The sequence below is a fragment of the Melitaea cinxia genome, chromosome 25, assembly GCF_905220565.1.
Source record: "Melitaea cinxia chromosome 25, ilMelCinx1.1, whole genome shotgun sequence".
Taxonomy (NCBI): Eukaryota; Metazoa; Arthropoda; class Insecta; order Lepidoptera; family Nymphalidae; genus Melitaea; species Melitaea cinxia.
The window spans coordinates 4,176,389-4,189,988 of NC_059418.1; the positions used below are offsets into that span (position 1 = coordinate 4,176,389).

The 13,600-nt window shown below is 35.1% G+C and overlaps 1 protein-coding gene across 1 annotated transcript in view; it reads right to left on the reverse strand.

Annotated features, from left to right (window-relative positions):
* The window catches only part of LOC123665966 (PR domain zinc finger protein 15-like), a 31,190-nt gene that overhangs the window by 2,242 nt on the left and 15,348 nt on the right, over positions 1-13,600 (reverse strand). The window contains exons 4-10 of the mRNA XM_045600188.1: positions 6,424-6,462; positions 5,098-5,190; positions 3,936-4,070; positions 2,884-3,302; positions 2,262-2,478; positions 1,588-1,718; positions 1,154-1,228 (exon numbers count right to left, since the gene is read on the reverse strand). Coding sequence (XP_045456144.1) covers positions 1,154-1,228; positions 1,588-1,718; positions 2,262-2,478; positions 2,884-3,302; positions 3,936-4,070; positions 5,098-5,190; positions 6,424-6,462 — 1,109 coding nt within the window. The remainder of the gene's footprint in view (positions 1-1,153; positions 1,229-1,587; positions 1,719-2,261; positions 2,479-2,883; positions 3,303-3,935; positions 4,071-5,097; positions 5,191-6,423; positions 6,463-13,600) is intronic.

The following is a 13,600-nucleotide window of genomic DNA, read 5'->3' on the forward strand; positions in this document are numbered from 1 at the left end:
AGCTGCGCCACGCGGTTCTGCCCGCGGAATTTCCAATCCCGTGGGAATCTCGGGATAAAAGTAGGCCATATGTCAATCTCACGAAATTATTATAATTTTTATTAATATAGATTATGTAATTTGAATTTATGTGAACTATGTATTGTGAATTTTTAGTAATAACTTAGTTTTGTTTTGTTAAATGAAATAATGGAATTGAATGTGATATCAATTTTTGTATTTTTATCTGCGTATGACATGTATTTAATACGACAACGACACTAATGCATTAGGATAATATTCTGTAATGTTAGATGTATGATGGGATAAATAAATAAATAAATAAATCTAGATCTCCAACTATCTATTTACATAATACGTGTAGAACTTACATACATACATATACACACTACAAGTAAGTTACTTTATCTATATAAATATTATTAAGCAGAACAGTTTGTTTGATTGAATAAACGCTATAATCTCAGAACCCAGTGATTCGAATTGCACAATTATTTTTGTAGCTCATTTAGCGAGAAAGGTTATGCTATTTTTCTTTGGTCTAATTAGCGCGTCTGACATCGCGGGACACAGCTAGTTTATAAAATAATTCACTATAATAGCTAGACTAACAGTAAGAATAAGCAAGGAATAAACTTTATAATTACCGATAAGATCGTTTTATTAAAATACGCGATTCGAATCTTAAAATTTAAAAAGGTCGTATATATTGAAAAGTCAATTTAGGCGCCGGAATATCGAAGAGGTAATCTAGTACACAAGTAAAAACTCAAGAATTATACCAGTTTCCGTTGAACACTCACTCAAACTCGAGAAACGAAGTAACGAGGAAAGATCGGATTAGAAATGAGTATATAAGGGGAAGTTTGAAAGTAGCACCCGTGACAGAGAAAATGAGGAGCAATAGGTTAGCGTGGTATGGGCATGTAATGAGGAAGGATGACCGCTATGTCGGTAAAAGAATGTTAGGGATGAATGTCGAAGGACGAAGAGCGATCGGCAGACCGAAAAAGCGATTGATGGATTGTGTGAGTGAGGATATGAGAAAGAAAGGAGTAAGCACTGAAGTGACGAATAATAGAGGAATGGAAGAGGAAAACATGTTGTGCCGACCCTACATAAGTGGGATAAGGGCAGGAAGATGATGACTCACTCAAACTCGCTGGGGCAGTGAGGACACTGGTATTTCGTACCGGCGTGCCACTTCTCGTGCTCCCTAGCGACACCTCTGTGAACAAATATTACGATTACAACTATATTTAACCGACTTCAAAAGGCTTCTCAATTCGACTGTATTTTTTTATGTATGTTTGTTACCTCGGAACTTTTGATCGACTGATTGATTGATTTAATGGCATTCAGTTGGCTCCAGAACTTTTTACTGGGTGAACCGAATTCGATGATTCTTTTTTTAGTCGAAAGGTCATGTCAAGGCGTGTCACATGGTCCCATTTAAATCTAATTAAGATCAGCCAAGTACTTTTCGAGTCGACCTACGTTGTATTGAAAATTTATATGTGAAATACAAATATATATAATTTTTCTTATCTACCCACATATTGGGTCACCGTGAGTACTATAACACACCTGTTTCTAGTCACAAACGGACAGCCCTTACAGCTGAACTTCTCGGTGTGTTGAGCGGTCAGATGTTTCCTCAGGGCGCGCGCCGTTTTCAACCTTGTCTTGCATATAAAACATTCATAAGCACCGCTTTGCTGTAACAACATACACAAAAATTAAATTTAGAGAAATTACTAATTGACTTTTTAAACGAAGTTTTTTATATATAGCACTAGAATAGAAAACAAGTATAAAAAACGTCTGTACAAAGTACGTATATCAAAAGTGAAAAAAAATTTTTACCCCCACAAAAATAAGAGTGTGTACTGAGGACCCCACGGCAGAAGTGAAAACTTTATCGACCATCGCAATCAATCAATAACGCAATAAGTCCCGAGTTCGGCAGTTGTGCCGCAGCGAAAAACTTTAACTGAGGTAGGGCACAGCAGAAATTTCCTGCTCAAAATATGGGCTTTGTTTACGTTTGGTATCTCTTCTCGTTGAACAGACTATACTAATATTATAAAGATGAAGTTTTTTCGTTTAAGCGCACTAATCTCAACTGAACTCCTGATTCCAATTAATATCTTTTCTGTATTGTATAGTCCATTTACCAAGGAAGGCTATAGCCGGGTTTCACCCGGGGCACAGCCAGTAAATAACGTTTCTGTTGATCGAAATAAATCGAACCCACCAACCTCGCTATGCCTCACGACGTGGGCGTCGTATCTGTCCCTTATCTGGAAGCCCCGGTAGCAGGTGGTGCACTTGTAGGGCGCGTGTTTGTACGCGCTGGCCTCCTGTCTCCGCTCCACTTCCGCTATTTGCTCCTCGTATGTCAGTGTCGTTATTGTGAACAGCGACTCGTCGAGACCGTCTGTCGTTTTCCGTCGTTTAACGTCGGATTTCTTGTACCTGAATAATTAACATACAATTTTTTATTGTTATTTATTACCCGACTACGACATAGCCAAAAGGTAGGTTATAATTTAAACAGTCTATGTACTTTTACTTAAGAGTAAAGATACATAATGAACGTTACAATACGGGAGTTAGCCATTCCGATTTCTAGGCCAATGTGTGATCTTGTTAGGAGACAGTCTTTAGGACGAATCTCCACTTTTCGGTCATTTTAAAGTCCTGACTTTTCTTGGCTGGGTCTCAGTATTCACCCCCCCCCCCCCTACCCAAACCGTAACGTTGTAAAAGTCATTAGTGCCAACATCATAACCATTTCGAAAAAAAAAGAATATGCCAGTTAGACGTCGCATCTAGACAACATAGTAATACATTAAAATGTTAGATCAAAAATACACCTACTTATCCATAGTAGTTGACGGATTATCTTCTTCACAACGCTTCTTCTCTCTAACTTCTTTCACTTCCCTTACTTTCTTCTCGACTTTCACTTTCTTCTTCTTAACCCTACTTTTCTTCTTTAAGACACTGAGTGTTCTATCATCATCACTGTCGAACACTGGATACTCTTCAAAGAATATCTCGTTATTACTCTCATCTTTGATTTCTATGTCATTTTTGAAATCTTCAATCTCCTCATCGTCATCATTAAAGTGTATTTCTTCATTATCATTATCATTACTAGCCTCTCTCTCTATTTTAATGACTTCATTGTCATTAATGTGTAAATCACAGTCGTTCACTTCGTAAATCTTCTGTCCTAGAGTTGATATTAGTTTGTTGTAAGCTCTGCTTATCGATTTCACGTCTCTTATAGTCATCTGAAATAAAATAAAAATAAAGAAAAACTAAGCGAAATATACATATATGCACATATACAAAGATACATCAGTATATCAAGCTACTTAGCCACTGAGGTATTAGGAGGAGGATGTACGGTAGCAAATATCTTGCTAAAATTTGATGCACCTCATCTGGGCAAGTATATATACTTAATGGAATCTGGATGTAGATATCTTACAGAAGATCAGAGACAGTTAACTCAGCTCTGTTATGTTCCTATGTGAGTAAGGTAAAGAGCTCCTGGGGGATTGGGGGTAGGGTCGGCAATGTGCTTGCGATGATTCTTGTGTTACAGGCATTCATAGGCGGTATCTGCTTATCATTAGGTGGACCGTACTGTTTGCCACCCTTGTAGTATGAAACAAAATACATATACTGCGTAGGGCCACCTTACTCACCACAGGAACAAAACACCTCTCGAGGGCAGTATCATTTATCTGTGATCTTTTATAGCGTTGAGGTACTTCCCCAGTCGGACTTTTCCAGAATTTGATCAAGATATTTTCTGCTTTGCCCAACCTCAATAAAATTAAATTGAAATTCAGTGTGATTAATTTTATCTGACGGATACATGACTCCCCAGAAATCAATTATTCCGAAAGCCTACTTACAAATCTGTCTGCATCCAGCTTGTCCAATAACAGCCCTTGAGTCCTCAACGCCTTTGATCTGAAGACATTAGCTGAACGCAACCTCGCTGCACACTCGTAGCATAGCTTCTGAGGCAACTTATCATCTATATTCACCTGAAACCACAAATACATATTTATAGATGACCTGGCGAACTTTATACCGCCAATTTTTATTTTTATTTTGCAATAAAAATATCATACATTGGGGGTCATAATCGAAATTAAATATAACCTTTAACTATATTTTAAGTTGGACAAAGTGACATATATGTGAAAAACTTCATAAAAATTGGTCCAGTAGTGTCACATTTTTTGTTTTATGTCACTAGGTCGGCAAACAAGCATACGGCTCACCTGATGGTAAGAGATTACCGTAGCGTATGTTACCGTAACACCAAAGCATCGCAAGCGCGTAGCCGACCCAATCCCCAATCCCCCGAGGAGCTCTGGTCACCTTACACACCAACAGGAATACAATACTGCTTGAAAACAGTATTATTTTGCTGTGATCTTCTGTAAGGTGGAGGTACTACCCCAGTCGGGCTGCTCCATATTTTGAGCAGGAAATTCCTGCTGTGCCCTACCTTAGTTAAAATTAGCCCGGACAAACATCGTGACACGAAATTTTTATAAGTATATGGAGATAACTATTTTTATTTTTCCCTAGGATATTCTTTTACGAATCTCGCCGATGAAGCCGGCGTGTGAGCCACCCGGAATGAACAACCCAGAATACTCACTAAAACCCAACGGTGCCCTCATCGTCATTGCGGGGCGCCACGGGATCGCTTTCGCATGTTACCTTGACATATCGAGTAAATAATACCTAGTGGCTAGTATTAATTAAATAGTATATGTATAACAACTTTTCAGTTATGGGATCGTCCATTAATCACATGACGCCGGAAAGGGCGGTTTTGAAAAACAATATAAAATAACACAAGGGGTGGATTTGTAGTCTAAAAACTCACCAAATATCACTATCAAGGGGGGGTTGGAGGTCAAAAAGTTAAAGTGATTAATGAACTACCCCATTCCATCCAAAGTTTGCCTGAAAGAGATTTTGTGCTATATCGTATTGTATTTATATATTTTTTTTGATGCCAATAAAGAATACTGTATTATTATTATTATTACTCACTGGCACACCGGTCACTTGCTCGTACACCAGACTCAGCTTGTGATCAGACATGTGGTACATCTTTGCATCCATCGTGAGGCATATCCTACACACCTTGTATATGAAATTACATAACATTACATAACAACATTACATAACATTACATTACATAACATTAGATTACATAAAATTACATAACACAATATTAATCTGGAAGTGATTATGATTTCATTTAACATTAATTTTAATCGATTTCAAAAAAGAAAGAGGTTCTCAATTTGACTGCACCTTGTTAACTTGTAACTTTTCACTGCGTGTACCGATTTTGATAAAATTAGTCGTTTGTATTTGGTTTACGGACGACAGTTTAACGTGACAACGTCAGAACAAAACATCTCTTCGGACGTATAGGCCAATCGAGTGGATTATAGATAGATGCGGCGCAAGCCTATAATATCAATGAGCGCAACGGGACGGTGAGCGTAACGTTACAATGAGTCATTCTTTTTCGTGCATGCCGCCGGCGTTCATCGATTTATTACACGTTGTCAAGAAATACTTAAAATCTGGTGATTGTAGTGCTGTCCCGTTGACATTTAAGCGAAATCTGACCAGTAGTTTAAGATTATTATAATTTAATTGGCCAGTTTTTAACTAACCTTTCATCAACAATTATACTTAGCTTATTTTTAACCGCATTCCAAAAAAGGAGGAGGTTCTCAATTCGACTGTATTTTTTTTATGTACGTTACTTCAGAACTTTTGACTGGGTGGAGCGATTTCGACAAACTTTTTTTTAATCGAAAGAGGGTGTGTGTCATTTGGTCCCATTTAAATTTATTTGATATCTAACAACTACTTTTCGAGTTATATCTAATGATGCGTTTTTACTTGACGCTTTGCCGATATACCGATTTGGATAATTCTTTTTTTGTTAGAAAGAGGATATCTCTAGTTTAGTACAATGATAAGGAAACCAGGATCTGATGATGGGATCCCAGAGAAATCGAGGTAAACTCTCGAAAATCCACAATAACTTTTTACTGGGAGTTTCGATTTTGATAATTTTTAATTTAATGAAAAGCTGATGTTCATCATGTGGTCATATTTAAATTTTATCGAGATCTGATGACTACCTTTTGAGTAATCTTTGATAACGCTTAGTTACTTGACTATTTTTTCGTCGATCTACGTTGTATTACTTGTCGATGTAATTGAAGTCGGTTTTTTTTTCGTTTGTCTGCAAACACAATTATTTGGAAGTCGGTTAAAAATACAAGCATTGAGTTGATTTATGTGTATGTTACAATGTATTTATGTTTCGTATAAAAATATAAACGAACTTACTCTTAGTGTGGCAGGAGCGTCCAGGTCTTCAGATAAGTCCTGTAATTATTTAATTTTACTATTAACTTTATTAATTTAACGTTTATCATTGAGTTATCTATAATCTATAAAAAATAATTAAAAAAAACAAAAAACCCGCCTGCGTGAAGAACAACTAATAGAAAATCAACTGAAAAAGCTGGAACAAGATAAAAATTCAATATGCACACAAAGTCAGCGAAATAATTAGAAACAATATCAAACATTTTGTGCTGTACATTTAAAAAATATTAATACGGTAGGCCTTCGAAACTTTATGAAACGTCGTACATAACATGCTGTCGGAGACATGCACAAAGAGAGAATGATTTGACTTATCCTTCAATTTCATGCCTCCGACTGCATATTATCTACGACGTTGCATAAAGTTTCGAAGGACTACCGTATTAATATATTTTAAATGTACAGCACAAAATGTTTGATATTGTTTCTAATTATTTCGCTGACTTTGTGTGCATATTGAATTTTTATCTTGTTCCAGCTTTTTCAGTTGATTTTCTATTAGTTGTTCTTCACGCAGGCGGGTTTTTTGTTTTTTTTAATTATTTTTTATTTATGTCTTTTTAGTCAGACAAATTACGTAATCGGTTCAATTCATTTAAACAGTTTACATCATGTGGTTGATTAAGTAATTTTTTAGGGTCAAGAGAACTGATAGCAAGCCCGGAGAAAGATCTCACTCTGCTCAAAGCAACGTAAGCCTGACCTTTAGCAAATAGGTGACTGCTTAAGTCAACAACTATTAGTTTTAATATAATGAAATTATTATTAAAATTATTTGTTTGTATTTGGTATTATGTATTTGTTATTGATTTTATTAATGTAATTGTAAATTGGTGTGACATTATTTTATTAATTTTTATTTGTAATTTTAATTGTGTTTTTTTTAACCATTGCATTTTATTAGAAAGGCTACACCCCGAAGTTGATCGTCGCCTAAGAGGCGAGTTTGGCATGGCATAGGCGTGGGAAAGAGCAAAGTCCACATTTTTTAAAATTTAATATTTTATTTCTTTATTAGTATTACGGTAATAATAATCATGATATACCTTTTTAAAATCCTTGTATTGTGCCCTTCAATTTGATATCCATATCGAAGTATTCGAGAAAAAAATTTTTTTTTCATTAACTACAATGGCTTCGCGCAGCCGCCATGTTTGATTTTTTTTAATGTCACCTATCTAAGAACACTTTGCTACGTGTTAAAAATTGCTTGCTGGGTTAGAGAGTCATCCACAATTTCCAACACGAGACACAAGAGAGAGAGTAAAAAAGAAATCCTACAGAAACTTAATCTTCTTTTTCAACAACTCACAAAATCAACTTACACTAAAGCAAAGCTTAAACCTATAAGAACTACAATGACTCACCCACAATTAATTGCACTCAGATCTTAAGACGGCGAGAGAAACCAACCCAAAAAAGAAAAGAGCCAAGAGACCGCAACACACGTCCTGAGCCTTATATACAGCAAACCCAGTGTGTCGCGACACAACTACCCCCTAAGGTGCACCGCGACGTAATACAATACGAGGGTATTCCAAAATTAAATCAGTCGCCTAGAAAAAGTAAATAGCAACGCTAATGCATAACTGTGCTATTATACACCAGCAGGAACGAAACCAGGCGCTATTAAAAATATATGCTACAATACCCCCCCCGACAGAGAAGAATTTTGCATCTCTGGCAAAATTCTAAAAAAAAAACTAATGTAAGGAGAGAATCTGGTAAGCTCAGGAAGGGATTATAAAATTTAACTCCATACTAAGAGAAAAAAAATTTTTTTTTTGATAGATTAATCATAAGAGATAATCGAATTACCAAAACACCACATATAATTTTGAATTCACTGCAACACTGTCTTACGACCCAATCATACGTCACTAACATACAACATCCTGAAATTCAACTATCAATGTGCGTTAACCGACCTAGACAATTAACGCCCTGACACACAGAGTGACGGTCTATAAATGAGCACCACTCAGCAAAAATTTTTAATTTAACAATTTTTTTTTCTTTTAATCCACATTTAATACCGTATTCCCGATGTAGGCTTTAGAATGTGCATAACACAATTAGAATCGAATATATATTCGACAGAATAAAATAATATGTGGAATCGCCACCCGTTCCAGAATTAAGTTGTAACACAACAACAACAACTTATGGCGTAGGCTTTAAACAAAATAATATGAGTGGGTAGATACGTTAGAGATGCACCCAACACACACAAATTAAGTTATTGCTCAGTGGAATAACTCAACAAAAATAAACACCAAAAGTACATTAGAGATGTACCCAACACACAACTATCATAAGTCATGTACTTGTATAAGCACAAAATAAAAAAAATGAGATCATCACCCGTCTCAAAAATGGAATACGTAATATAGATTTAAAACAAAAAGAAAACAAATATCAATTACCCTTACTACCAGAACTTCCTGTTAACTTCAAATCTTTAATATGCCAAACCCCAAGATCTTTACCATTCATATCCTGTAATACGTATACAAGAGGAGATCTTTTACCAACAATTCGACATTTGATAAATTTAGGCGCTAATTTCTTAGAAAGGTATTTATCTTTATCACTCAAGAAGTAAGTTTTCTTATAAACAAGATCACCAACATTAAATTCCGCAGTCCTACGACGCAAATTATAACTTGAAGTATTTTTTAAATGAGCGGCGTACAACCGAAATTGAACTTTATCGAAAATACTCGCCAACCGACCTAAGTTCTCCGCATAACAGTCACGAGGAGTAAAAATCATATTTTCTATACTATCAGAGTCCAAATAATGCGAACCACACGACACTAACCGAAAACTAAAATTTATTATAACTAAAATATATTAATAATTGATTTCACTTTTATCAAAGTGTCACTAATACCTGCCAAATCGGTTATAATATCCAACGGACTGACCGAAATCTCCTCTGACGGTAACAATTCCGACAATTGTAATATTTGTTTACGTAAAGCTAAAACTGTGGCAGCTGGCTCCTCATTCCGAACAACCACCTCATATTCTAACTCAGCCTTAGGCAGGGATACGAATTTTATTAAGTGAGTCATCGTAGCACAAATAATAAAATTTAAACGAAACAAAAAGTACAAAAAAAAGTTCGATTTAAATTAATGTTAAAATGTAACAAAGAAGTACAAAGTAAGCCAAAATATTCGTGATTAGAGGGTAGTCAAAAAAAATTTAGTTACGGCAAAAATTATTGAGCAAGAAATAATTAATACAAAAAGTAGGTAACTGAAAATTTTTAGCAAGGAACGATTAACAATGCAAAAACCGTGACTACGTTCGGACAAATCTTTTAAATTCAAATAAAAACTTTTAAATATTAACTTTAAATTTTAAACATACTAATAATATAAATACACAACCTAAACGAAACAGTAATCAAATTTAATTAATAAAAATGAAAAGTAATAATTTAACACAATTCACAAAACACAAAACACACAAAGACACAAGGACAAGACCCTTTACATACCCAGAGAAAACCACTTGCCAGAAATAAGAAAAAAAAAAAAAAATGAGTGCCAATGCGATACCCTACAAAATAAAATAATTAAAATAATTCACCGACAAACAAATAATTTTAAATATTATAGAATTTACGTTGGGCGCCAGTGCTACGTGTTAAAAATTGCTTGCTGGGTTAGAGAGTCATCCACAATTTCCAACACGAGACACAAGAGAGAGAGTAAAAAAGAAATCCTACAGAAACTTAATCTTCTTTTTCAACAACTCACAAAATCAACTTACACTAAAGCAAAGCTTAAACCTATAAGAACTACAATGACTCACCCACAATTAATTGCACTCAGATCTTAAGACGGCGAGAGAAACCAACCCAAAAAAGAAAAGAGCCAAGAGACCGCAACACACGTCCTGAGCCTTATATACAGCAAACCCAGTGTGTCGCGACACAACTACCCCCTAAGGTGCACCGCGACGTAATACAATACGAGGGTATTCCAAAATTAAATCAGTCGCCTAGAAAAAGTAAATAGCAACGCTAATGCATAACTGTGCTATTATACACCAGCAGGAACGAAACCAGGCGCTATTAAAAATATATGCTACAATACCCCCCCCGACAGAGAAGAATTTTGCATCTCTGGCAAAATTCTAAAAAAAAAACTAATGTAAGGAGAGAATCTGGTAAGCTCAGGAAGGGATTATAAAATTTAACTCCATACTAAGAGAAAAAAAATTTTTTTTTTGATAGATTAATCATAAGAGATAATCGAATTACCAAAACACCACATATAATTTTGAATTCACTGCAACACTGTCTTACGACCCAATCATACGTCACTAACATACAACATCCTGAAATTCAACTATCAATGTGCGTTAACCGACCTAGACAATTAACGCCCTGACACACAGAGTGACGGTCTATAAATGAGCACCACTCAGCAAAAATTTTTAATTTAACAATTTTTTTTTCTTTTAATCCACATTTAATACCGTATTCCCGATGTAGGCTTTAGAATGTGCATAACACAATTAGAATCGAATATATATTCGACAGAATAAAATAATATGTGGAATCGCCACCCGTTCCAGAATTAAGTTGTAACACAACAACAACAACTTATGGCGTAGGCTTTAAACAAAATAATATGAGTGGGTAGATACGTTAGAGATGCACCCAACACACACAAATTAAGTTATTGCTCAGTGGAATAACTCAACAAAAATAAACACCAAAAGTACATTAGAGATGTACCCAACACACAACTATCATAAGTCATGTACTTGTATAAGCACAAAATAAAAAAAATGAGATCATCACCCGTCTCAAAAATGGAATACGTAATATAGATTTAAAACAAAAAGAAAACAAATATCAATTACCCTTACTACCAGAACTTCCTGTTAACTTCAAATCTTTAATATGCCAAACCCCAAGATCTTTACCATTCATATCCTGTAATACGTATACAAGAGGAGATCTTTTACCAACAATTCGACATTTGATAAATTTAGGCGCTAATTTCTTAGAAAGGTATTTATCTTTATCACTCAAGAAGTAAGTTTTCTTATAAACAAGATCACCAACATTAAATTCCGCAGTCCTACGACGCAAATTATAACTTGAAGTATTTTTTAAATGAGCGGCGTACAACCGAAATTGAACTTTATCGAAAATACTCGCCAACCGACCTAAGTTCTCCGCATAACAGTCACGAGGAGTAAAAATCATATTTTCTATACTATCAGAGTCCAAATAATGCGAACCACACGACACTAACCGAAAACTAAAATTTATTATAACTAAAATATATTAATAATTGATTTCACTTTTATCAAAGTGTCACTAATACCTGCCAAATCGGTTATAATATCCAACGGACTGACCGAAATCTCCTCTGACGGTAACAATTCCGACAATTGTAATATTTGTTTACGTAAAGCTAAAACTGTGGCAGCTGGCTCCTCATTCCGAACAACCACCTCATATTCTAACTCAGCCTTAGGCAGGGATACGAATTTTATTAAGTGAGTCATCGTAGCACAAATAATAAAATTTAAACGAAACAAAAAGTACAAAAAAAAGTTCGATTTAAATTAATGTTAAAATGTAACAAAGAAGTACAAAGTAAGCCAAAATATTCGTGATTAGAGGGTAGTCAAAAAAAATTTAGTTACGGCAAAAATTATTGAGCAAGAAATAATTAATACAAAAAGTAGGTAACTGAAAATTTTTAGCAAGGAACGATTAACAATGCAAAAACCGTGACTACGTTCGGACAAATCTTTTAAATTCAAATAAAAACTTTTAAATATTAACTTTAAATTTTAAACATACTAATAATATAAATACACAACCTAAACGAAACAGTAATCAAATTTAATTAATAAAAATGAAAAGTAATAATTTAACACAATTCACAAAACACAAAACACACAAAGACACAAGGACAAGACCCTTTACATACCCAGAGAAAACCACTTGCCAGGAATAAGAAAAAAAAAAAAAAATGAGTGCCAATGCGATACCCTACAAAATAAAATAATTAAAATAATTCACCGACAAACAAATAATTTTAAATATTATAGAATTTACGTTGGGCGCCAGTGCTACGTGTTAAAAATTGCTTGCTGGGTTAGAGAGTCATCCACAATTTCCAACACGAGACACAAGAGAGAGAGTAAAAAAGAAATCCTACAGAAACTTAATCTTCTTTTTCAACAACTCACAAAATCAACTTACACTAAAGCAAAGCTTAAACCTATAAGAACTACAATGACTCACCCACAATTAATTGCACTCAGATCTTAAGACGGCGAGAGAAACCAACCCAAAAAAGAAAAGAGCCAAGAGACCGCAACACACGTCCTGAGCCTTATATACAGCAAACCCAGTGTGTCGCGACACAACTACCCCCTAAGGTGCACCGCGACGTAATACAATACGAGGGTATTCCAAAATTAAATCAGTCGCCTAGAAAAAGTAAATAGCAACGCTAATGCATAACTGTGCTATTATACACCAGCAGGAACGAAACCAGGCGCTATTAAAAATATATGCTACAACTTGGGCAGCTAAGACGAAGCTAACGATACCTCAATTATGTAAATCCGTTCAGTGGTTCTGGAAATATGAGGTAGTAAAAAATATTACATACAAATATACATACAAGATACGCGCGAAAAACATAACCCTTCCTTGGCAGTCGGGTAATAATATATATAAACGCGAAAGGTCATTCATCACGAAATCTCCGAAACTATAACACCTACAAACTTGAAATTTGACAGGTAGGCTCCTTATAGGAAGTAGACATCCGCTAAGAACGGATTTTACGAAACTCAACCCCTAAGGGGGTAAAATGGGGGTTGGAAGTTTGTATGAGAGTCCCATGTTTTTGACGTAAGAGACTTGAAATTTAAAATGTATGCTCTATAGATGGTAACAAGGTGTTCAAATAATGTATCTTTAGAAATCAACTCCCTTTTGGGGTTAAAACGGGGGATGTTACGTTGACTCACTGATCACGAAATCTCCGAAACTATAATGCTTACAAACTTGAAATTTAGCAGGTAGGCTTCTTATAGGGCGTAATCTATTGCTAAGAATGGATTTGACGAAACTCGACCC